The sequence below is a fragment of the Trachinotus anak genome, unplaced genomic scaffold, assembly GCF_046630095.1.
Source record: "Trachinotus anak isolate AG129_WGS33_773 ecotype Australia unplaced genomic scaffold, CSIRO_AGI_Tana_v1 ptg000025l, whole genome shotgun sequence".
Taxonomy (NCBI): Eukaryota; Metazoa; Chordata; class Actinopteri; order Carangiformes; family Carangidae; genus Trachinotus; species Trachinotus anak.
This window is the reverse complement of record NW_027273876.1, coordinates 577,078-603,513: the sequence shown is the minus strand read 5'-3', so window position 1 is coordinate 603,513 and position 26,436 is coordinate 577,078. Positions and strand designations below refer to the sequence as shown.

The window sequence follows — 26,436 nt, the reverse complement described above, 5'->3', positions numbered from 1 at the left end:
AAGCATCATAACCCAATAACTCATTTTGACATAATTTTTTTCAGCAGTATTTTACCTTTATCCTGACAGACACAGTGAGAGGACCGACTCATACCGGGGCTGCTGTCGTTAGGACTTGGCCTGTCTGGTTTTCCCGCTCTACTCGGTGAGCCACCAGGACGCCCAGTACTCTGTAAAATTGTATCTGTTCTGTAATATATGATATAAATTATGTCATTAATACAACTGAAGAAATGAAATGTAAAGTAAATAAATGATTCAGCTCTGAAGCAGACGATCTTTGATATGCAAAATCCCTCATTTCTCTCTTTACACACACACACACACACACACACACACACACACACACACACACACACTGTGGACCGTGGAGACGTTGATTAATCAGACTTGTGAATAAAGACATGAAGTAGAGCTGCTCTGTTCCTGCTGATGATTTAATTCTTCTACACCTCAGATGTAATTTATCAACAGGTCATTTAAACTGTTTCAGAGGAAACATGAAGCTTGATTCATGTTTTATGGTCAAGCAACTCAAATCTGTTAGTGTTAGTGTTCAGGCTGTTCCAGAGTTTTTCCGGGTATTGGGGTGGTTTCCTCCTTTGTGTTTGGTTTTCAGGTAAGAGTAGACTGCCAGGTATTGTTTCCTGAACATGGCAGCTGTGCTGTGGAGAGGTTAGGAAGTAATCTTTGACTTGATGATTTTATTTCATAAAGTCAGGAGAGACAAATGAAAAACAGAAAGGTCCAAATCTGAGCAGCAGACGAGGAAATACCCTTACCTTCAGTCCAAAAACACTGGATCCTACATTTTATGAGAACCTCCCTGCTGCCACATCTATATTCTCCACCATACAGGCTGTCTGCAGTCTGATGACATCACTGTGACATCACTGCAGTTTCGTTTTGTCACAAACTAAACTCGTTAATTTCCTGTTTAAATCTTCCAAAAGTGATTTTCTTGGTTTTCTTTTCTCTCTCTCTCTGTCCTACTGTGTGTGACTGTCTCTCGCCCAGAGGGGAAGGTGGAGGTGACTAAAGAGGAGATGAAGTTGTGTACAATGGGACCAGGTAAAGTGTTCGGAGAGCTGGCCATCCTCTACAACTGCACCAGGACAGCTACAGTCAGGAGTGAGTACACTGTGTGTGTGTGTGTGTGTGTGTGTGAGTGTGTGTGTGTGTGTGTGTGTGTGTGTGAGAGAGAGAGCGACAACACAATAAAAACAGACTGATGACATCATTGTACTATGTGTGTCAGACTGTTTTAGGCATTTTAGGCATGAATGCAGTAGCATTGAGGTAGTTCCCATTTGTCTCTGAGCAGAGGATTCTTGGTCCTCATTAGCCTGTATTGAACTCGGTAGTGGAAAATGTCCTCATAAAATCCCCAAACTTGTTTTGATGTGAAGTGAAGTTTGTGGAAGTTTGAACCTAAAAGTGGATGAATCTTAGTTTAGAGCAGGTTTTCATCCCAACTCCACCTGCTGCCGTGAGCCGACACTGACCAGTAATATCCTCAACAAAAGTGAAGGTCAGATTTTCTGTGATATTTTGCTCTCGACTTAGGAGCTGGACAGAAAAACCTCACCGTCTTTAGACAAAACCAGATATTCAGCTCTAAACTAGCAGGTGGACGTTTTTCCTCTGCAGCAGTGTTAACTGTTTGTGTCCAGGCTGCTGGAGGAAACTGATCTGAGTTCAGGAGAAGAGACGAGAAGGAACGAGTCAGCAGGAAGAGTGGGAGTGACGAGGCTGCCGTCAGAACCAATAGAGCATCAACCACAACTCTGACAGCGGTGTGTGTCTGTGTGTGTGTACCTCCAACTTTTTGTCAGGGCTTCCTAGTAGAGTGCTTGCTAAGCAGCGGTTGCCAGGCAACACCATCCGGTCCAGCCAATGAGTTGAGTTTTGGCATCAATGTCTCTTGGCAACAGCGCTGGGTTCGAGGGGATTTGTTTCCGTTTGCTGAAGCTTTTTGCTCGTTATCTTCACATTAACACACAGCTCCAGCTGGGGTTTATCTGCTTTAATGCTCTGCTTTTACACTTCAACACAGAGCGGTCAGTGTCAGCTTAACGGCTGGAATATTTAAAACCGTTAAACTCTAAGTTATGTTGCTGCTTCAAGAATTAAAGTCAAACTTACACCAAACTCTGCAACTGAAAGTGTTGTTTTTGTTTCTTAAATGAGGGAAAATTGTTAAGGATTTGGTTTGGACTGAAATAAGATAATTAACTATGCAGATGTGGTTTAAAAAGGGCGGCCCGGTAGTCAAGGGCGTGTACCCTCGATGCGCCCTTGACTTTTTCCTGCATGTCATTCCCCACTCACAAAAAGCCCCCCCCCCTCCCAAAAAAAAGGGAGCTGCAGGACCTTTCACACCCAAAAGGAACAATTTTTTTATTATGTTAAAAATGGGTTAATGGGTTAGCAGTAGTAATAGCTTGATTGTTAGCTGTAGCAGTTGTGTTAGCCTTTGCAGTTGCACTAGTTGCAGTAGAGTGTAAGCAGCAGTACAAGTAATAATAGATTCAGACGTAGCACTACTAGTGGCGGAAATGTTAGCAATCGTGCCAGTAGTTGTTGTAGTAGTAATAGCAGTACTGTTAGCAAGTTAGTTTAAGCAGTAGTAGCAGTAGTAGTAGCAGTGGCTTTAGTGCTAGTAGTAGCAGTGGTATTTATTTTACATTTCAATCATAATTTCCAGTCTGTTTTCGACAGTTGTGTGTCTTTTTATTTCTGTGTGGACAAAGTTTAGCTTCACACTATTGTTGTGAGGACATTTATACATTGTGAGGACATTTTGGCCGGTCCTCACAACTTCAAAGGGCTGTTTGATGGTTCAGACTTGGTTGTAGGGTTCAGGTTAGAATCAGGTTTAGATCAGTGTTAGAGTAAGGGTTGGATTAGGCATTTGGTTGTGATGGTTAAGGTTTGGGCGGGGGGCTAGGGAGTGTAATATGTCAAAGGGTGTCCTCACCACTATAGAAAGACCAACTTGTTCGTGTGTGTATATTAGACAGCAGCTGCTTATGAATATGAATGTAATCTTATCAAATCATCTGCTTCCATTTCTGTTTGACCCTCTGACCCTCAACACACACATTTTACATTTTCTAATGTTCACACACATTAGTCACTAATAGGCGTGAATAATAACCACTGAACACTGACAAGAGCCCACCTGAAACACACACACACACACACACACACACACACACACACACACACACACACACACACACACTTACCTCAGCACATATTCTTCTCAGCGGATCATATTTGCTGCTGTGGAGTGTCTCCTGTTGTTTCCGTGGTTACAGAGACACTTGGTATCTCCGTAGCAACAGACAGCAAGCCATAAAGCAGTAGAAACAAAAAATAAAAAGTAATGACAAAACAGGAGCTGTGTGTTTTCACTTGAGATACAGAGTACTGCAGTAGTACTGCAAGCACTCCTCTAAAGTACTATGAAGTTCTCTGTAGTACTGACAACTACTGAAGGAAGTAGTCTTGAAGTCTCACTGATGAGTGCACTCAGATAATCTCTTTAAAGCCCCACTGGGACTGGATTTGCATCTCTAGTGGAGGAGGGGTAGACTATGTGTTCTGGTATTTGTTCAATTTTTGTATTTGTGTGTTTGTGTTTTCACTCCTCTGTCTTTGTCCTTAAAGGCCATCAAACGTTACTATTGCATTGATCTGTAAACAGCAATGTAATTGTGAAGTTCATCAAATTTTATCATGTTACATATTGTTGTTTACCTTAATCTTCAGAAGATTAAATGTTCATTTAAATGTTAAACAGCAAAGTAACTAGTTGCTGCAGCTGAACTACAGTACTTGTTTTAATATACTTATTTACTTTCTACCACTGACTTAAACAAAGGCAAGACAGTTTGGAGATATGAAGACAGGCACAGTTTATCTGTGTGTTCAAACAGCTGCTCTCAGACTGTTTATAACTTTACCTACGAGGTAAATCATGACCGGTGTGTCGGTCACTGTGTCTGAGCTCAGTGACTCCACCCTCCTCTGCTCATTAAACTGAAGGAGCATCTCCACGGTCACGCCAGTAACATGTATGAGCCAACACACACACACACACACACACACACACACACACACACACACACACACAGTGTACACATTCAGGTGGATGTCTTGTAACCATGGTAACAGCTGTGTCTGAGCATCATTGCTTAAATTCGTGGGATGACTGACAGTCTACCTGCACACACACACACACACACACACACACACACACACACACACACAAACAAACAAACAAACACACACACACACAAACGCACACACCTTTAACCCAGAATAGTTTGTGATAATCTCAGAATTGTCTCATTAGTTTTTGATCTTTGACCTTACAGCTCAACATTTTCTTACTGAAATTCAAAGACATTTATAGACACTTCAGTAATTTCATGTCTAAAATCAAAACAAAATGAAAACTCTTCAATTCAGTGTAAAATACTATAATACTGTAATTGTACCTGATGCAAACATGAACAGAGAATTATGAAACTGCAAAGTCCAAAAACAAACAAAGCTAATTTCTTCAACTAAATGTGTAGTGTGTAATATGTGAATGTTGTTTCCTGTGGTAATATTCATATTGACCTAGCAAATAACAAATTAATATGAATCAGTTTTTAGACTTCCCATATTCATTTTACTCTTAAAATAAACATAAACTCTATGTCAATTGCAGTATTACAAATACACTAATACCACTCAAAATCATATTTTATTTTTTTATTAATAGACTCCTTAGATATCATCATAAATGCCTTATTTGTGCAGTTTATCTGTGATGAGTCAATTTAAGCATGTTTTCAGGATGATATTCACAGTAAGCATCGTTATAGACACTAGAGGCTGCTATCAGAAAACATACACAATGTTCCAAATTCATGTGCAGATGCCAGTTTTGTTTTTTCTAAACAGTCAGCACAATTAAGGATGTTTTTTTTATCCTAAATAATTACATCACAATGTGTGTGTTATTACCAATAAAGATGGATGTAGCCTCTGTGATGTCACCCTCAGGTTTCTGAAGCTCAGAGTGAGCTGCTCCACTGTTGCCATCTTGGCAGCGCCTGACTCCGCCTCTAACTCCCAGCTAATCCATAAATGGTCAAAGAGGTGGGGCGTGTGTGGATCTGAGACTTTGGTGCATGATGACCAAACAAACCAAACAAACAAAATGACCACAGAGTTTTTGATATTTTGAAAAGAGCATAGGTTGTTCCAAATTATTATGCAGAATGGAGTTTCATTAAGGTCACCTGGTTAACTAATTAACAACCACAAGATTGATGCAGATTATCTAAAAACATATGAGAAATAAAACAAGTAAAAACTGAAAACTAAATGTTCATTTTACTGAGATCCTACTACCCACTATCCAGTGTATATACAGGTAGTTTTTAGAGGTTCAACAAATAATGAGAGGTGTAGTATTTCTGGTGAGAGCAGGTGTAATTATGTCCCCTCTGTGGTTTCATACAGAAGCTGTTATAAAGAGAAAGTGGATGTTGAGGTGTAAAAACCCAGTCAGTGCCTGAGCCACAGTCCCAACTTCATAAAGATGATATTAAAAAGCCTTTTCCAGGTGAGTCACAGCAGACAGAGACTCTTCAGCTGAGAGATGAGGAGGAAAACACTAACGAGTCCTGAATCAGACCTCCTCTCTCACAACAGCAGAGTTCAGGTCTCAGTATCAGACTGGTCTTAAATGACTGTTGGCTGCGTTCAGGAGTAAAAATGATAAAATAACTAATTGATCTTTGTTCCCTGACAAAGATGACAATCTGCAGGTTCATCTTGATCCTCCCAGCCATCACTAACTGGTAAACACTGGAGGTGCATTGGTTTCTATTACCTGTAACACCTGCTGTGACAAACAGATAAACTCCCTGCAGTGATGCTGCTGATGGAGCGCAGAGTTATTGTGTTATCTGTCCTGGGCTGTCCGGGGAATCGATCCTGCGTCATCATGAAGGTGTGATGTCTCCACACACGGCTCCAGACTCCTGATCCATTTCGTCTCTTGACTTCCTCACAGTGAGGCTCCATCTGCATCGTGGAGGTTTTGGCTCATTTGGATCTTTGTAGCATTAAAGTGACATTTAAACCATCTTTAACCTCTCCTCCTCCTCAGCGATTGGTCTGTTTGAATGGGAGACTTAGTCTTAGTTTAACCCCGGTACAGTCGACAGTTGGATTCGTGTCACTAAAAAATGTTTTGACAGTAAATACAAAACTGAAGCTTTTTCTACACAAACTGTTGTGTTGATATTTTGTGTCCCAAACACAACCTGACTTCACCTGATCAAACCTGCGCGATCTCATCTTTCATCTTAAATGAGAAGCTTTGCTGCTGGATGGATGCAGCTGTCACTGGTTAAACCACACATACGTGCAGAGATGTGTGTACTGTTGCCATGACAACACCTGCATACTGTACACACACACACACACACACACACAGCAGTGCTACAATTTTTGTTTTTATCTGTTCCAGCCTTTCACATGCAGATTAGAGAGAGAATGAACACGTACACACACCTACAATAATGTAATGTATTCATATATGCACGCACACACAGTGGTGTCATATAATAATGACATCCAGATCCCCTGATGTTTCTGCAGCAGCTGCAACTGAAGTCACTCTCATGTGGTTGGTGTGCAGCTGTGGCCTGAGAGAGTTTAACACGTCCATGATGTTTCGTATCACAGCTCTGACCCACGATCAGCTGGAAGCACTGACCTTATTTACACTGTGTCGTGTGTGTTCTGCAGCTCTGACCCATGTGAAGCTGTGGGCCATCGACCGTCAGTGTTTCCAGACTATCATGATGAGAACTGGCCTCATCAAACACGCCGAGTACATGGACTTCCTCAAGAGGTGAGCGCACTCACCTGCTACTGCAAAACACCTGACAGAAAAACTGCGGTTCAGACCCCACAGAGACGCTCACAGTGTCCCACTCCCACATCACACTCTGTTCTCTGCAGGTTTAAAGAGATAATCCTCAGGTTTCTGTCCTGTTTTAATCCAGCTCTGATCCGACTGCAGGAGAGTGAAGAGTGAGGCTGAAGTCTGTCACATTAGATTACAAACAGTAACTAACACTGCGTGTGTGTGTGTTTGTGTTTGTTTGACCACTAACAATGAAACAAGAGTCATTACTTCAGTGACAACATTAACACAGGCAGAATGTACTGCTGATGGACACTGATGTCCCACAATGCAATGCAAAAAGGAGACAGGGACGTGAAGGCAGCTCTGGAGCTGCAGCACAACACAACACGGCACATCAACACAATTAATCCAACAGTACGACACAAGGCAACACAGCAGAGTAGAGAAGTGGTGTCACAAACAAACAGAGGCGAGGGAAGAAAATTATTTTGCAGGATTCACACCTCAGTCTCTCAGGTGTAGGTCCTGTCTTCCATCACAGCTTGTTCCTTGTGCGGACTCTAAAGATACACTGTGTGTTTCTTTACACTCTCACCTGATTTCCTAAAAAGAAAAAAACAGCTTTCAGGGCTTCCGTACAAATATCAGGGATGTGAATTTGATGCTTTATTTGGGATGTATGTGTATTTCTTTATTGCTTTCTACAACTGGTTTGAATAGATTAGATCCTTTGAAACTTCTTATTTAGCAGCCACACAGAAGATAATAATGAACATTAAGCTGTTTAACTTAATAGTTTGTACATTATTCTCCATAGAATAAGCTTTAAATGAGAGTTTCACTGTTTACATTACACCTGAATGCTACTGTGCAAAACAGGTCCAGTAAAATTTAATGAGGAAAAAAATGTAGAAAATGCAACAATCATCAGTGGCAGGATGTCTGAGGTAAAGGAGAATGAACTGCTACCTGCACAGGTAAAAATCATATCAGTGCAAACACTCAGACACAGACTCTGATTGGTGAACTGCGTCATACGTCCAGATGTTGCATGAAACTTTGTGTGCGGTGACGAGAAGCAGCATCACAGCACCTCTGTCTCTCTGCAGTGTTCCCACCTTCCAGGGTCTTCCAGAGGAAACGCTCAGTAAACTGGCTGACGTCATGGAGGAGGTGAGACCGACACCTGCAACACGTCTCCATGGTGATTTCATGTATGTGGTATCCCCTCACATTTAACAGGTGAGGTCACTGGTCACTGCAGTGAGACGCCGGACCTCAGCTCCATATCACACTGTATGTGTGAAGCCGGTCTCCTAACTGGACTCTAAATACAGTGAAGATAGAGGAGAACCAGACTGTCACCTCCCTCCCACCTCACAGATCCCCTCCAGACCCTTTCAACACCCCACAATAAATAAGTAGATTTTAATTTGAATAATAAATTGATTTTACTGTGTTGTTTCTTAAACAGCGATGATGTGATGATGATGAAGAAAACTCCGCTGACACCGTCTTGCTTGTATATAAAGAGGTTTATTACAAAGAAGTCCAGCATCAAATCAAGCACCATGGATTGCCTGAGAGAGGAGTCGAAGCCAATATGAATCTCCTCTGAATAACTGCTCTAACTCCCCGTCTATATGAGTTGGTTGTCTTCCTGAACCTAAGACAACGTATGTGATCCATACCATAAAAGGCCTCATTCAGAGGGACAGTCATCTCAAAAACCCCTGGACCTAAGACCAAAAAAGGCCACATTCTCCTAAACAGAGAAGCACCCATCTCCCAGTGCATCCTCTGACCTGGGGCCCCTATCTAAACATACCAAACCCATAAAGTTACATATCCTATAGTACTTCAGATACTACAACTGCTCCAGAATATTTACAACATCACACCTCACATACATCTGTACAGTGCATCACCACATACAGACAGGGCCACAGCTTCGTAGACCGCCGTCCCTGAACTGGGACACAGCTCAGGGGCCGGCGGTCATATTCTGACAGGCATTAACATTAGCAGCTGTCGCTACATTAGCCAAACAAGCTAACGTTAGCCTTTGTGAACGTCATTGTTGATATAAAGTTAACAGCTGAGTACAGGTCTGATGTCTCTGAGCTGCTTCCAGAAGTTTGAGGTGTTTCATCCTTGTTCCAAACAATCCTTCTTCTTCTTCTTCTTCTTCTTCTTCTTCTTCTTCTTCTTCTTCACTTTGACATCAGACTAAGACACTTGTAGTGTTAGTATACTGCCCCCATCAGTCCTGGAGGGATCACATCTCCAGACTGACAGAGCGACTTGGTACCAGTCCTAATGACGCCTGTGCTCAGGACTGTCTTCTTCTGTGGTGGAGTCATTGTTTTAATCCTCCAATCAAACATGAGCTCTGTGTGTGTTTAGACTCATTATGAAGATGGAGAGTACATCATCAGACAGGGAGCCAGAGGAGACACCTTCTTCATCATCAGTAAGGGAAAGGTAATGGCTCTCTCCCTTTATTGATTATCATATTGATCAGCTGACTCATCCCGATCACCTGCTGATAAACATTAATCACACCTTGTTGACAGGTGAATGTGACCCAGGAGGACTCAGCCAATCAGGAGCCGGTACACCTCAGAGAGCTCGCCAGGGGAGACTGGTTTGGAGAGAGAGCGCTGCAGGGGTAAGCTCATGTGACCTCTGACCCCAAGATCTGAACCCACAATTTCCTTTTGAGGACTGTGGGGGGGCTGTGGCTAATCCCAGCTGACACTGGGCGAGAGTTGGGGTTCACCATGGACGGGTGGCCAGTCCATCACTGGGCTTAGACCTGAACCCTTTGCTTCTGATTCTGAAGCAAAGGGTCATCAGAACCCTTCAGAACCGATGTTTAAAAGACTCTGAACCTGGATGTTTTGTCCTGATGGTGGCGCCAGAGTTCAGGGGGACGGGTCACCAACATGTTCACGATTTACACTCATACACACAGTTCTGTGTGTGTACTGTAGTTATTTAGGGTCAAAGGTCAGGGTTGGCATGCTGCAGCTCTTGATTTCTGTGCTTCCCAGAGAAACACAGAAATGAGATTATCAGGACAGAGGCAGTTTATTAAAGGTCTGTGTGTGTTTTCACATCCTTCTGTCTTTGTGGGGACCAGCTTGTGTTGCAGTGAGGACATTTTTGGAAATATGTGTTGTAATCTTATTGTAAGTGTCAGCCTGTGTGACATGTAGCTTTACTGAAGGACAGTTATATGGAGCATTATTGATCTATGATTTATTGATGTTTATTCACAACAGAATAACAATGATGTCCTCGTGAAATCAAAGTCATACAGAATATTAAAATGTGTCTTTTGTGTCTTTGGGTTCAGATTTCACTGACTTATGACAAAGTGTGATTTTTGGACGTTGGGCACGAACAGTTTTCAAGCATCACCACTATCTGTGACGACCGCTGAGGTTTTATACAGAGCAGCAACAAATGAAAACGCATCACGGCTGAAACATGACGCAGAGTCACTGGAGGAAAAACTGAGCTTTTAAGAGATTTGAATTTTGACTGAAGAGAAACACAACACACACATGTACACACTAAAAACATTAAGTTAAATGGGTTAATGGGTGCTAAAAGCCTGGAAGCATCAAGCTGACATGTGTGTTGGAGCACGTAAATGCCCCCCCCACCCCCCACCCCCCCCCCACACACACACACACCCAGCAGGGAAATAAATCAATACAGTCCCCACAAGTACTGTTCTCCCAGTCTGCTAATAAGCCCCCCCCCCCAACATGTTATACTACTGGTTTACTAACCTCCTGCCGTCATCACAGCCGCTGCTAATTGGTCTGAAGTGTGTTTCGCTGTTTCCTCAGGGAAGCGCACGTGTGTGTGTGTGTGTGTGTGTGTGTGTGCTGTACTTTCAGTCTCCGACCTGCTGAGTGAGGAGATGGCATTTTTGTAAAGTTAGGACATTTCTTAAACTCTGTTTTTGGACAGGTGGGACATTTGTGGAAAGTGAATATGAGCGAGTCGACACACACAAGTAGTAAACATGAGCACACTCAGCCACTAGTGCTAATTTGGCACAATTTCATACTTGTATCTCTTTGTGTGTGTGTGTGTGTGTGTGTGTGTGTGTGTGTGTGTGTGCACGTTGTATCCACAGGGAGGACGTCAGAACAGCCAACGTCATTGCTGCAGGAACCGTCACCTGCCTGGTCATCGATCGAGAGTGAGACATAACATTGTCATAACGTTGTCATAACGTTGTCATAGTTTTGTCACAGTGTCATAATCAAACGAATGACCCATTACTGTCGACTTTATTTTGAAGCTCAAACTGAAATCATTTCACTGAGCAGTGAGTGTGAACTGCACCTTTAAGAGGTTTGTCCTGCAGAGTGCAGCTGTCTGCTGCCCCCTGCTGGTCCTCTCAACTAACTCCACACGTCACTCCCTGTGTCCTGTCTGTCCCTGTTGTATCATCGGCTCCTCTGACATCTTGAAGAAAATAAAGTCATAAATCTTTAGTTTAATCTTCACTATTTAACTTTGAAGCCTGATGCTTCCTGTTGGCTGTGACCACCACCAGTTTCAGGCTCAACCTTCAGGTTAAATCAGAATCAGAATCAGAATCAGAATCAGTTTTATTGCCAAGTATGTTTTCACATACAAGGAATTTTTTCTGGTGATTGGTGCAATTGATCAGCAACAGTGGGGCTCTCTAGCCTTGTTGATGAGGCTGATAGCAGATGGGAAGAAGCTATTTTTGTGGCGAGAGGTTTTGGTCCTGAAGGACCACAGCCTCCTGCCAGAGGGGAGTGTCACAAAGAGTTTGTGTCCAGGGTGGGAGGAGTCAGCTACAATCTTCCCTGCACGCCTCAGAGTCCTTGAGGCGTACAGGTCCTGGAATTTGTAATGACTATGAATAAAAGTACAACACAACTGCAGTATAGTAATATAATCATTATTCAGAGGTCAACAAGAATGAAGAACATATTCAATGAAATTATTTTATTCTGTGTTGTAGTTTTTCTGTTTCTCTCCAGCATCGTTAAAACCTGGACTCTTTCCTCCTCCTCAGCTCATTCAAGCACCTGATTGGTGGATTAGATGACGTTTCAAATAAAGGTTACGAGGACGCTGAAGCCAAAGCCAAGTAGGTTTAACACACACACACACATAAATGTAAATGTCAGAATCTGTTCAGCAGAGGTTTTTATCAGAACTTTATAAGTGATGCAGCAGATTTTATCACCACAGTGAAGGAGTAGAAACTGTTTTAATCACAGATTCATCACAAAGATTGTGTCGTTCCAGCTGCTCCAATTAGACCATGTGAAGATTTTCACATTTAACTGAAAATCTTTGTTTCAATCAAATAAAACATCCAGTTTCAAAACAGCTGTGGGGAAGTAGACAGGAAGTCTTTATCATCATCTACTGAGATTTTGAGACAAAATGATTCATCTAGTAAACAATAAGATAAATAATTATTCATAATTATGAAAATATTTATTTCAGTTTGCAAAAGCAAAAACAGATTAATACAAACCAAAAACAGAGAAAAATCAACCTGAGAAGTGTCGGTATGCTCGATTAGCTATTGTCATAATGTGTGTGTGTGTGTGTGTTTACAGCAGTAACTGGACCCTCAGTGCTGCTTATGTAAGAACAGCTAATAACAGCAGCTGCAGTCAGAAGGACACAGTCTTTACTGGAGACATGTGGTTTAACCAGAATATTAAAGGGTCAGTCTGTTGTTTTTCTGTCACTGGTAAAACTCATGTTCAGACCCAAACCAACAGCGTGTTGGTTCATTAGACTCAGCTCCGAGCCCATTGGTTCCTACTGAAGACGTAAATCTTTCTACTGATCCCACTGAGAATCAACAGTCTGGAGCCTTTTGTCCGGCTGCTCTCTCATTAGTCCCTCACTCCTCTGTCTGGTCCTCACAGGAGTAAAGTAACATAACATGGAGACCAGGTCTCTGTGGGGTCCAGACCAACCATCGTTCTTTATGACTCTCTGTGTTTGGACTCAATGTCCTGCTGCAGGATGAATCTGGACCAATCAGATGGCTCCTGATGATGATGATGATGATGGAGAGGAATCAGTTCATTTCTCTCACAGTATTGTGGATATACAGCCTCACACATTTTTACAGATGCAGAACATCACGATGTCGAGACATGAACCTCAGACAAGGACAGGACAGAGTTCACGGTGAAAATATCATAATGATAATGTGGAGTAACATCTAACAGCCAGGAGTGATTTCAGACACATGCACATCTATTTTCTTACATACACACACACAAACACACACGCACACACACACACACTCACACACACACACACACACACACACACAGAGTCAAGGTGTAACACAAGCTGTTGGGTCGTGTATCAGATGACTGACGGTCATGTGACAGAGTGAAGCTGAGCACTGTCTGTCATCTCCTCTTATGGTATAGATTCAATACAGCACACACACACACACACACACACACACACACACACATTTGTATTTATTTATAAAAAAATCTAAATGATGTAAAATTAATTTCCCATCATGCCCTCCCATGTCTTGGCGTTTTCCCTTGTTAATCTGCAGCTGAGGCCTCTCAGCGTTTTGCTCAAGGACACTTCAGCAGGGTGAAGGTCGGGGGATTTGAACCCTGCACTGAGCTCTCACAGTTAATCTCTTTCTCATGATCACTAACTATTTTTAGAGTGTTTATGTGTTGGTTTGTCCTCAGCATGCTGTTGCAACAGACAGCAGCTACTGTTTCTGCAGAAACCTGATTCCTCTGCGTTGGTTTCCAAGAATTAGCCTCGTCCCTGTGAGAATCACATACAGACACCTGATGGTGGGCGGTGATCACTGTGTTTTGGTTGATAAGTGTTAAGATTTGATTTTGATCTCGGAGGTGACGCAGCACACTTTCACACTTTCATTTCTACAAATGATGTAAAAAACAACAAACTTGATAAAAATAAAGTCAGATGTTAAACCTTAAAGCTCTAACATGAAAGCAGGAAGTGTTATTTGTGCCAAAGTTAATTTCAATCTTAAAAGCATCTTTGAAACAGTGACAGTATCAGATCAGTACAGGCTGATACCAGCTGAACTAAAATCTATGATTTCAAAGCCGTAAACACAACATCTGACTGATTATTGTCTAATAAAGCGGCTGTGTCCATGTGATCAGCTGCAGACATACACGATCACTACACTGGCTGTGTGGATATTTACTGGTGAGGGTCCTCAGGGCTCTAGTCTTGGTCCTTTATAATTTCAAGTTTCATGCTGATCTGTGGCAGTTTAAGTCTTTTTGTCTTTAAACTGTCCTGAACAACAGCAGGAGGTTGGTTGCAAAAACATAAAACCAAAGTTACTGTCATAAAGACGACTAACAGACTGTGTTCAGGTGATGAAACCTCAGCCGTACTGATCTGCAGAGGGACATTTAATTTGAAGACATTAATAAACATAAATGCTGCTCATAAAAGTGACTATAAAAATAAAGAGTGACACATTAAACACAGACAGGAATACACGATGAACAGATCTGCAGATAAATCAGGGGTAAATCCTGCCAACCTCTGAAGTTGAAACCTTCATGTCCTCTGGTTTTGAGGTCAGGACAGTTTGTCCTGCAGCCTCCTGTCTGTCTTCCAGTCTGTTTGATGACTGAGCTGCGTTTACTGGGTGAACCTCTGAGCAATGTTTCCATGTGCTAAAAATACCAGCAGCAGCAGCAGTAGCAGTGTCCTGCCCTGCGGGTTGTCCTCTCAGGTTGACAGACGCCCTGCAGGACTCAGCTGGAGCAGACGTGGATGAGTTTTGGCAAAACAGGACGAACCTTTCAGAGGTTTTCCTCTGTCATAGTTTCGGTTTGAGCGTGCTCAGTTGGACTTTCTCCAGGTCAGATGCACACATGGTTGAAGTCTAGATACTGATTTGGTTTTATTGTCCATCGAGACAAGCTGTGATTTTCTTTACCTGTGATGATGTTGTACTCGGAGGTTGTCTGTTCTGGATTCTGACGACGTCCCGCTCGGTTCAGGACCAGCCTCGTCTGTGACCTTAATGCACAAAGAGCTGGAGGATCTGGCAACCTCACCGTGCCGCCGGTCCCACCAGACCAAAACACTGCACTGCCACTACCACCATCACCCCTTGCCTCACCATGTAAACTGGAGGCGGAGCTCTTCTTTTGAGACGGCTCTCCTACGGACGCTGTGCCGAACGTTCTCGTGAGAAGGAAGAAGGTCTGGGTCCAACATCCATAAGTTTGTTTGCACTTTTTAAATTTTTGACCAAGAGATACTGTGGCAGGATTTAAAGGAAGTGGACGATTTGTGATTGATGTTTTTGTCTGTAAAATAAAGGACACAGCTGTCAATACCACCTTTAGAGTTCCAGTTTATTTGATGAAGTAAAGCTCAGCTGTTTGTGACTGCACAAGATCACATTCCTGACGTGGTTTAAAGTTCAGAAGATTTTTAGTTTGGTGATAAACTGGACTAAAGTCTGAGGAAGCTGCAGACGTGTTTTCAGATCCGCCTGCTCCAGAGCTGACAGATTAAGTAAAGTCTGGAGATGAGGGAGTTGATTCCTGTCCCAGCGAGGCAGCAGAGAGAGCGGCTCACCAGCCTCCCTGCTCCTCCTACCTCCTCCTTCTCCTTGCCCATCACCTCCTTCTCCATCCAAACCTCCAAGAAGTTCCCGTTTTTCCATGTGGTCAAATGCTGCAGGTATGACCAGATGTTTATTCAGACGGTTGGACGGACTCTAGATTGTGAGATGTCAGACCAAAGTGGTTCATCTTTCAAACTGTCTCAAAAAACGTTACAATGCCGTACTTTCCTGTGGTCAGTGAAGGCGCCCTGTGTTTTGTGTTTTCAGATATGAGGCAGAGAACACCTTCTTCTCCAGTCTGAAGCTGAACGACTTCAACATCATCGACACGCTGGGAGTTGGTGGCTTCGGACGCGTCGAGCTGGTATGACCTGATCACATTAAACACCTCAGATTACAGGAAATGACATCACATTAGGTGCAGAATGTCTGTTTTTGTCTTAATGTCGTGACACAGAACCAGACCAGATTCAGATCAGTCTGAAACCAGAAACCCACAAATTTATGACAGTTTCCATTTTCTTTTGAGACCAACTTTCAGATTAGTTTGAGACCAGTTTAAAATTTGTTGGTCAGAGCTAGTTTTAGGGTTCAGATTAGGTCCAGGCTTAAATTATGGATCAGTGTTGTGATCAGTTGTGATGGTGAAAAGAAGAAACAGCTCACTACAGGTGAATGTTACTAGTGCAGGTGTTTAAACTAGGAGTCACCACTGCCCATCAGTGGTTAACCAGACCTGGATGATGAAAATCCTCATCACAAACAAAAACCAGGACTGAAAGGATCAGGTGCTGACACGAGGCTGCTGCTGGTTCCTGTTGTATATAAAAGTATCTGAATGAGATTCTTGTTGTGGACGAGCATCAGTGATGCTGATCCTTATCGACTGTCCCAAAAGAAAGTCCTGGACTGGAGCCAGGTCTCCCTGGTCTACATTAACTTCTCCTGAACCTCCAGCAGGACCGACTGGAACCAGTCATGACGTCCTCTGATGGAACATCTGAGAGAGCGATCAGAGCTTTGTGAGGGGTCAGACAGTCTGGAGGTCAGAGGTCGTTTTTTTCCTCGGCGCAGAGTTACACTCTGACTAAAAATACCTCCAGAGGCCCGACGGGAAACCCTGAGTGGGGATTCCTTCCTGTTTTTGGGCAAACCCTCTGCAGGGCTTCCCCACCTCCTCCAAGCCCCGCCTCCTGCGGCACAGAAACCCAACCCCCGGTGCTGCAATGCACCACCTGCTACATCCCACCCCCTTTTTATTGAACCCTCCACCTCACCTGTCGTGTGCAGGTGGATGAGATCAGATCAAACAACAACAACACAGGTTCATAAGTTATTAAACGAATCTGCTGAAGAACTGATGAGAAACTCGTTAAGACAAAAACCTCATCAAGTCCAGGAAGTGAAAACCTGAGAAGCCGGAGAGAGAAGACACATCGTCTGGTTCTGTGGGTCATCACTGTTCCTCACAGAACCACTTAGAACCTGGAGAACCTGGGGGAGCACTGGTCAGTATGGGCAGACTCACATGATGACTGGTTTCCAGTTACCAGCACTTAGACTTTACTGGAAAGTTACTGCAAATAGCTGAGTGCCCACACACACATACACACATGCACACGCGCACACACACACACACACATACACACACACACACACACACACACACACACACACACACACACACACACACACACACAGAGTGAGTGTTGCTGACCCATGAGAAGCTGTGACCTCTCTGTCATGTTGGAGCTCAGATAACGTAACGTGGAGAATCTGTCCAGAAATAGATGATTGTGTCATGTTCTATTAACACCACAGTGTGTGTGTGTGTGCGTGTGTATGTGTGTGTGTGTGTGTGAGGTGTTTACAACTCCCGGTCAGCTGACAGAGGGAGCAGGATTTCTGAGGTTTCATTAATAAACAGCTGCTCCCAGAGCTCCCAATGAGATTCAATTCAATTCAATTTTATTTGTATAGCGCCAAATCATAATATACATTATCTCAAGGCTCTTTACAGGGTCAGGTCAAGGCCTTACTTTGTTACAGAGAAAAACCCAACAGTTCCCACAAAGAGCAGCACTTGGCAACAGGGGGGAGGAAAAACTCCCTTCAACAGAACCGGGCTCAGGTTGGGTTAGTATAGTGTATCTCTGAGGTGTTTTGGGCCAATTACAATAACTTCAGTTTTGTCTGAGTTTAAGAGTAAGAAATTACTGGTCATCCAGGTTTTTATGTCCTTAAGACTCACCTGAAGCTTGGCTCCTGGTTAGTCTCACCTGGCTTCATGGATAAGTACAGCTGGGTGTCATCTGCGTAACAATGGAAATTTATCTGGTGCCTCCTAATAATGTTTCCTAGAGGAAGCATATATAGACTGAAGAGCATTGGTCCTAGCACAGAACCTTGTGGAACTCCATGACTGACTTTTGTGATGATAGAGGAGTCATTATTAACATGAACAAACTGAAGTCTATCTGACAGATATGACTTAAACCAGCTTAGTGCGGTTCCTTTGATGCCAACCATATGTTCTAGTCTCTGTAATAAAATCTTATGATCGATGGTGTCAAATGCGGCACTAAGGTCTAGTAGGACAAGTATAGAGACAAGTTCATTGTCTTCCTGTGCAGCCACTTAATGATCTTTACCACAGTCTCGCATTGAGGTTCATTCAGACCCACAACTCCACACATTTAGACAAACTACACGCTCGTAAGTCTGTGAAACAGTCCTGGAGATTACAGGTGCAGGTGTTGATGATGATTGTTCTTCTTCAGGTGCAGCTGAAGAGCGAGGAGGCGAAGACGTTCGCGATGAAGATCCTGAAGAAACGTCACATTGTCGACACGAGACAACAGGAACACATCCGGTCTGAGAAACACATCATGACCGAGGCGCACTCCGACTTCATCGTCAGGTCAGCACAGTCACTTTAATCATCATCATCATCATCATACCACCGACCTCACTGATCATCAGGACACGCATCTGCAGCAGCAGCTTAACTCAAGGTCCACTTACTGTCTTTTGACAGAGCTTTAAATCAGGCCTCACAGTCTTCATCAGCAGTTTTCATCATGTGACTGAGTTCAGACTTTAAAATAAATCAATGGTCTGAGAAAACAGAAACAGAAGCTTCAGTGGTTCCTGTCATCCAGGTTTTCAAATTAAAATCCTTTTCATCAACTATGTTGAATTTAGCACTGCCTTTAAAAATAAAAGCCTCACTGACCAAACTGTTAAAGGATTTTAGTGAACATCATTTAGGCTAATTAATCATTGTGGTTTTCAAAATAAAAGAATTGGGTTTGTTTGTCACTCTGACCTGATAATTGTTGGATCTTTCAAAATAAAAGTGTAACATAAATATAAAACACATGGGCACAGGATACCACCGAAGAAGGAAACTGTGCATTAAAATAAAACCTGAAAACAAAGATGGATGTTTCTGTTTGTGAGTCACAGGTTGTGTTGTTTGTGTTCAGGTTGTACCGGACGTTTAAAGACAGTAAATATCTGTACATGCTGATGGAGGCCTGTCTGGGAGGAGAGCTGTGGACCATACTAAGAGACAGGTACTCACCTCACACAGAACTGGGTCTGTACTTCACACCACAGGTCTGAGGCTGATGCTGAGTCAACTTTTATTAATGGATGTTTATTTTTAAGAGCTGAAACAACAATTTATTGATTAGTCAAACACTGATGAACAAAAGGTTTTAATAATAATTTTTTATAAATTTAATAACAGTATCAGCTGCTCAAATCTGAAGATTTTCAGATGTTCACGTCACAGAAAACTGAATCTGAGTGAGACGTCCGGACAAGTCTCCCTGGAATCTGGGAAATTTGGATGGAAATCTTTGACTAATATCTGACATTTTAGAAAAACTAGGTGAATAATCCATTAATACAGAAAATAATCAGCAGATTAAAGAAGCCATAAAAAATTTCAATACACATCTGGTCTGAAAAGTCAAAATGGCCCAAACAGTCAGACCGAGGGGCAGGAAGTTCCCCCCACAGTCCTTCAACCACCAAATTCTTGTGTTTCAGGGGTTCGTTTGAAGATTCGACCACCAGGTTCTACACGGCCTGCGTGGTTGAGGCCTTCGCCTACCTGCATGCCAAAGGCATCATATACAGAGACCTGAAGCCTGAAAACCTCATACTGGACAGCCGAGGATACGCCAAGCTGGTACACACACACACACACACACTCACACAGACACACACACAGACTTTCCTTCCAGTCTCTCCTGAACAGTTGAGACGCTGCTGTGAAATGAAATCAAAACTGTACAGAGAGCAGCAGCAGCCTGATCAAAAGGGTAAAAATAAAACCAGAGTGTGGTGAGTTTCAGTTCAGTGTCGTTTTTCCAGGTGGACTTTGGTTTTGCCAAGAAGATCGGTTTCTGTAAGAAGACATGGACGTTCTGCGGGACGCCAGAGTACGTCGCTCCAGAGATCATCCTCAACAAAGGTCATGACGTCTCAGCAGACTACTGGTCCCTGGGCATCCTGATGTATGAGCTGCTGACCGGCAGGTGAGGACACACACCTGTAGAGTTCAGTAGAGTCAAACCAGTAACGTCGTGCCCTACAGTGACTTTTTGTGTCTCCAGTCCTCCGTTCTCAGGTCCAGATCCAATGAAAACCTACAACATCATTCTGAGAGGCATCGACATGATTGAGTTCCCAAAGAAGATCACCAAGAACGCTGCAAACCTCATAAAGAAGCTCTGCAGGTGGGGGGCTGGGGGTGACCAGACTCAGGTTAACTGTAGAGTCAGAATTTGTTGTTTTAATCTCCAGAAAAAATCTGTTTGTGTTGACAGAGATAATCCTTCAGAGAGACTCGGAAACCTGAAGAACGGAGTCAAAGACATCCAGAAGCACAAGTGAGTGGGCACGGAGCCGTCCACATACTTTTGGCCTCACAGTATAGTCAGTAGTCGTCAGAAGTTTCAGTTGTCACTTTATTCTGAATATGAACAGGAGGTAAAACTGATCCTTCTCTCCGTGTGTTCAGGTGGTTTGAAGGTTTTAACTGGGAGGGTCTGAGGAAAGGAACTCTGACTCCGCCCATCATACCTGACGTGAGTAGAAGCAAACTTCAATATTTTTTTTTGCTAATGGAGAAAACCAAACCCATTTTAGGCCTTTGACAAATGAAATACACTGAATTTTTAAATGTCTAAGGTTCCCAGCATGCAAGACCGTAAATGATCGGGAACACAGTTCAAATTCAATCTGTTGTTCTCTCTTGAACTTTATGTCTCAGTATCTACACTGACCATTATCGATAAAGAAATATTTGAATGAAGAGGTTATAATCCCACCCTCATAAATGATGGTGACCATCAGAGTTCAGGACACATGGTGACACCTGAGTTGTCTCCATTTTCTGATCTTAGATTATAATTTAGAAAAAGTAAATACTCAATAAATCTGGTTACTTCAGGCACCTTGGTGACCTTGTGACTTATGGGGTTAACCATGAACCCAGTCTGAGTCTGGCTGGGTACACCTGTCAAACATTTTGACCTTTACCTTTGACGTCTTTATCTCCTGTCATCTCTCCACTACAGAGCTCTAATTAAGTCACAAAATGCCCCAAAAGTACTTTTAAAAAACAGGGTACTTCATTATATTGATGCACCCAGGCCTGACCACTGATTTTTAACATTGTCCATAACAGTGTAACACAGCCAAAACATTAAAGGGTAAATACTGCAATACTTGCACGTTTGACTATACATCCTTCTCTCCAGGTTTCCTCTCCAATTGACACCAGTAACTTCGACAGTTTCCCTGAAGACACAGACGAACCGCCGCCAGATGACAACACTGGATGGGATTATGACTTTTAAATCAAATCCAACATCTCAAACTCAAACTCAAAGCCTGAGATTCCACAAAGACAAAGAAGAGGAAGACTTCATCCCAGGCTGAATAAAGACGAGCTTCGTGCCATTTGGTGGATGTATCTACCTGAGGCACCTTTCTGTGTTGTTTTCAAGCATGGCTGGACCCTGTGAGAATCAAACCCCTGATGTTTTGTAGCCAGACCATGTCCTGAACCTGAGAGCTGAAAGATGACTTCATCATCTCTTTTGGTTCAATAATCAAACAAACTGTCTGTTCATGTGAACAGTTTGTCCCTGTTTCCAAGACCAGGGACAAATTTGCATCAAGCCTCTCAAAACAGGAATTAGGAAGTAGTTTCTCTTGCCTGGTCTAAAGGGGTACAAGCTTCTTCTTGACTTTCATGACTTTCATGGAAAGTCATCTTACTTCCTCCAGATCCTCCAGAGAGCTGTCAAAACTCTGGAACATCATCACTTCATCCAGAAAAATGTGACAACAATCCGAGCTTTTTCAAAGATTGTTTCTGTGAACGCAGAACGACCCTGATTCCTTGTTTGGCTGTGGCTGAACTTTGGGTACATCCATCCATCAGCAACAAAACACACAGTGTGGGTCTTTCTTTATGTCCCATATATTGCTGCAAGTGTTTCTCAAGTTTCTAAGAGCAGGAAATCAGTCCTAAAAATCTTTTTCTGTAAAAAGGTACCAGCAGGTTCTTAACTTTCACATCCCAGCTCCCTAATCCAGATTTTAGAGAGCAGTTAAAAACTCAACTCCACAAAAACAAGTCAACAGTGCAGCAAAAGATGTTTATGCTATGCCTAGGAGTGACTTAGAAATATGAACCCAGAACAACACAGATTCCTTGCTTTGCTGCATTTTAACTTTGGGTATCATCACCCATTAACAGTCACTCACACATTATAGGCCTTGCTTAATGTCCCAAATAATGCTGCAACACTCAGAGGAAGCTTGGATGTTCACCAGTTAGCCAGAAATCTGATGCTTAAACCCATCAGTGAAGTTACCTGATGCTCAAGCTGGAACATCCGGAGGTGTCGAAATCAACTTGTCACAAAGTGCTTTCCAGATAAATGAACAAGGCTAAATTATCAAAGTGGGAAAACTGGGGCAACTGCACAAGACTTCAGACCCCCATGCCCCAAAGACCCCAAAGACCCCAGATTTTCTTTGAGGCCATTACTTTGTGGTAGTTTCAATACAAAGTTGTTGAAATATGCATCATTATAGGCCCTGTCTTATTGAGGGGCCCTGTGTCAAAATCTATTTTAAATAATACCTTTAATATTTCTGTTGATGTTGTGCTAACATGGTGCATATCGTTCTACAAAATTGAGTTTAATCCACTTGATATACAACAAACCTAGAGCAGAGTAGTTTAACAGCTCAGAGGTTCTGTTTGGTTTCTGGGACACTGGCCACAGTGGGTTGGGAAACATTTATGAGTTTGGTCTGAATGGGGCCCACAAATCATTTTTGCCACAGGGCCCCCTAGTGGCTTAAACCCTCCCTGGTAACAGAGGACCTAACATGGTTAAAAATAAGTCAGTACAACTACTGTTTCTTGAAGCTGACAAAAGCCTTCAAATCGTCCCTTCAGATACCTCCTGAGGAAATTACAGACACTACAGACATGTTCTCTGCAGCCAATTGAAAGCCTCTGCTCCTGTCAAGTGTCCTTGATCACTGGCTGACACTTGAACTTTGACCCCTCTAAAGGAGATGGTTTAACTACTACTTATCCTGTGACATCTGGAGTTTGTGTTTTGTGGTCTACCGTAGGTCTAGTTTAGGGGAAAGTTAGGGACTTTTCTGACACTCCATGCCCAGGGTCTGGTTCTCTGATACCAGACTGGAGGATGTACGAGTTCCCCTGTTTCTGTGGGTGAGTGACAATGAGACTCCACAGACCACAGGAGGAAAACTGAACTGAAGACTGAACAGACAAGCTTAAGGTCACCATGATGCCTTCACTTCTCATTTCATTTTCGGGAAATGTTAAATCCAAAGCCAGAATGAGAAAATGTTTGGGTGCAGCAGCTGTTGTTGCCCCCTAGTGGATGTTGATACGAACCTTTCTACTTTTAACCTTTTCTTTCTATCATTCTTCATGTTGTGAATCTTTGAATTGCAGTATGAGAACAGATATTTTGTACATATTTCCCAGACCACCTACATATTTTTGCACACAGCCACAAACACTCCATTCTCACATACACATGCACGACTTGGTTGAATTTCTTATTGTTTGTTTCAAAGTGTTTGAAGACGAGAAGGTCTCGGGATGGATCTGAGTATTCGTACAGTGTCTTTAAAGCTCATGGTGTACTTGCTTTTTAACAACTTGGTTTCAGACCTCTGAATCATTTCCCCCATCTCATTGATTTAAAGGGGACTGGTGCTGGGCTCATTAAAGGCTGCTTCTCCATTGGTAAAAAGAAAAAACAACCAGAGCTTAGAGGCGGAATTAAGTACCAGAGCCAAAAACAAGTGACACACCATGTGTTACTGTAAAGGGTCAGATATACTCAAAGATGGACATGGGCCAAACCTAAAACTGTATAAAAAAAATCTGGATAATTTCTCTAAACTATTCAATTGATCAGATGATCATTGAAGCTCCTGTAAATGTCTTTTACAGCTTATTTTACGCTGATCCTCGTGACCACACAGATATGGAAAGTATAATTCAGTCTTAGGTTGACATAAAGAAATGACAACTCTTAGACACAATTCTGCGACCGCGTGACAAAAACTGCTCCCAACACCTTTATCACAGTCTTTGTGTCTGAAAATGACATCGACATGAGGGATAAGTTAGTCACTGACCATCAAACACAGACTGTGTTAAAAACAAGTAAATCTGTGCTTTAGAAGAGACTGAAGAGATCTGAAATTTCACATGCTGATGGTAACTTTGACAAAGTGAACATTTAGAAACATTGAGTTGAAGTAGATGTGATGACTCTGGTTTGTGTTGCATCCATAAGTTTAGTCTTTAAAAGTGATTCATCTGTTTATTTCAGTTTGTATTTAAACAGTATTTTGTTGCCTTTTGTAGAAGCAGCTGATAGTTGTCTCACTTTGGTACGAAGCCTCTGTCTGATTTTGCTGTTATATTCTTGTGAAAATGGTCAGCGATGTGACTTCAGTGAGCTCTGCATGAAAATCTTGGTAACAGCATGTTCAGTTTTCACCACCAGAGGGCAGAATAGAGTCAGACACTCAACAAGCAGTGCTGGGCCCATACACCAAAATGTCAACATTAAGGGAAAGAATCAGAACATAGTTAGCCTAGCTTAGCATAAAGACTGGGCAGCCTGGCTCTGTCCAAAAATACTCCTACAAACACCTCTAAAGCTGACTGATTATGAACACGTTGTACCTCATTTATTTAATACACACACCAACAGAAAGGTAAAGCCCACATGGGAAGTATGAGTTCTTAATCACATAAAACCCCCATGGAATATATGTCTGTTGGGAAACCAGTGAGGGATCAAAACCTTGTTTCTGGAGGCTGAGATCCCAGATTCTTACTGCAAATAAATACACCTACCATCACCTCTAAATTTCACCAATGGAAACATTACATCTCATTTGTTAAACTGACACAGAAGTGAAACCCATGAACTTCAGTGCTGGAACCAGGCTGGTGTAACATCCCATCACGTGTCCGGCTGAGTTTAAACAGGCAGAAAAACGACAAATGTTCAGCTCTGACGGTGAAAATCAGAACCTCAGCTGAAAGATGAGTTTAAAAAAATATGTGTTTGGACCAGAAGTAGAAATATTCATGTTCATATTGATTCTTAGTGATGATATTTTGTAGTTATGAGTTTGTCTATTGAAGCTGGAGTGTCACTGATTTATTTGTATATATTGGGAGTATAGTGTTTTATGATGTTTCAGCTGATTGTAGATCATTATTATTATTATCATTATTATTATTACAGTGCCTGCTGTGGTAGCTGAAGAAACTCTCTGACTCTCTTGCTCTGTCTCAGTTCAAAAAAGCTTTATGGACGTGACTGTTAAAAACAAAACAAAACAAAAATAATTTTGCCAAAGCAGATCTGTTTAAAATAAATAAAAGCTGTAAAAAAAAAAAGTGTTGTGTTCCTTATTTCTTATAATTTGAAGTTCATTACGTTGCATGTCATAGTTCACATTCAAAAGACAATTTTAAGCATTGTTGTGTTCTTGTTTTTGGTATGGGCTCTTATTTTTTGTTTTTGCCTGTAATGATACATTTTCAAACAGATTTTAAATTTTATTTGATTAAATTATTTCATTTTAACATATAGAACCTGCAAGTTTATAACTAACTACAGAACTGAGATCAGGAGTCAAGTAAATGTAACTGGTCCAGTTTGCCTCAGTCAAGTACATTTTACTTTTCATTTTACTTTTCATTGAACATACAGAAATATCAGCAACAAGAACTTGCACATGTATATTAGTAAATTACCCTGTCAACATTGTATTATTAAAATACTGGATCATTGTTTCTAGTTTAACTTCTCTCCTCTTTCGCCACGTATTTCAATATTTTAGCCGTTGTTTTGTCTTTTATTTTGAAAAGCATTTTGTTCATTGCATTGCTCTCTGCAGGTCCTAACCCTAACCCTGTTTTACCAAAACACCAATATCACAGAGACCAATGTGTTTAAATTCTAAAATGTTTCAATGAAAAGTGAGAACACTTCACAATTGTATGTGTCATCCTTGTGTACAGGGCCATGCTAATCTTCTCTGTATCGTTCCCAGTTTATTACATGTGTTACAGGTTGTAACACAACTGCTCTCAGACCAGATCTCTGTTTAGAGGGGGGTCAGGCAGCATGCAGTCTGAGTCACGGTTACGGCTCAGAGGGAAACTCGATCAGAACAGATCAGATACAGCCCTGAGTACTGATGGACATGGTGGGGTAGGGACTGGACTCACTGACTCCCA

At 42.2% G+C, this 26,436-nt stretch overlaps 1 protein-coding gene, 1 long non-coding RNA gene and 1 other non-coding gene across 4 annotated transcripts in view; 1 reads left to right on the top strand and 2 right to left on the bottom strand.

The window, feature by feature from the left end:
* The window catches only part of LOC139608413 (cGMP-dependent protein kinase 1-like), a 50,759-nt gene extending 25,169 nt beyond the window's left edge, over positions 1 to 25,590 (top strand). Inside the window, exons 3-18 of one of the 2 annotated variants that reach the window (XM_071462124.1) lie at positions 1,018 to 1,131; positions 6,823 to 6,928; positions 8,056 to 8,119; positions 9,353 to 9,430; positions 9,523 to 9,617; positions 11,103 to 11,168; positions 12,021 to 12,095; positions 15,852 to 15,948; positions 18,365 to 18,504; positions 19,073 to 19,162; positions 19,644 to 19,785; positions 19,971 to 20,134; positions 20,213 to 20,335; positions 20,426 to 20,488; positions 20,620 to 20,686; positions 21,362 to 25,590. In XM_071462124.1, the coding sequence (XP_071318225.1) occupies positions 1,018 to 1,131; positions 6,823 to 6,928; positions 8,056 to 8,119; positions 9,353 to 9,430; positions 9,523 to 9,617; positions 11,103 to 11,168; positions 12,021 to 12,095; positions 15,852 to 15,948; positions 18,365 to 18,504; positions 19,073 to 19,162; positions 19,644 to 19,785; positions 19,971 to 20,134; positions 20,213 to 20,335; positions 20,426 to 20,488; positions 20,620 to 20,686; positions 21,362 to 21,460 (1,583 nt within the window). In that variant the 3' untranslated portion in view covers positions 21,461 to 25,590. Of the gene's footprint in view, positions 1 to 1,017; positions 1,132 to 6,822; positions 6,929 to 8,055; positions 8,120 to 9,352; positions 9,431 to 9,522; positions 9,618 to 11,102; positions 11,169 to 12,020; positions 12,096 to 14,362; positions 15,701 to 15,851; positions 15,949 to 18,364; positions 18,505 to 19,072; positions 19,163 to 19,643; positions 19,786 to 19,970; positions 20,135 to 20,212; positions 20,336 to 20,425; positions 20,489 to 20,619; positions 20,687 to 21,361 lie in introns of those variants that run through there. The other variant, XM_071462125.1, reaches the window with a different exon arrangement.
* Positions 15,351 to 17,207, bottom strand: LOC139608421 (uncharacterized). Its single transcript, XR_011685020.1, has 2 exons — positions 16,321 to 17,207; positions 15,351 to 15,955 (listed from the first exon to the last, which is right to left on the bottom strand). It is a non-coding gene; the product is annotated as an uncharacterized lncRNA (long non-coding RNA).
* A 580-nt stretch (positions 25,591 to 26,170) lies between the features above and the next one.
* On the bottom strand, positions 26,171 to 26,278 carry LOC139609338 (U6 spliceosomal RNA). The gene has a single exon (XR_011685206.1). It is a non-coding gene; the product is annotated as a U6 spliceosomal RNA (small nuclear RNA).
* Positions 26,279 to 26,436: the final 158 nt, after the last annotated feature.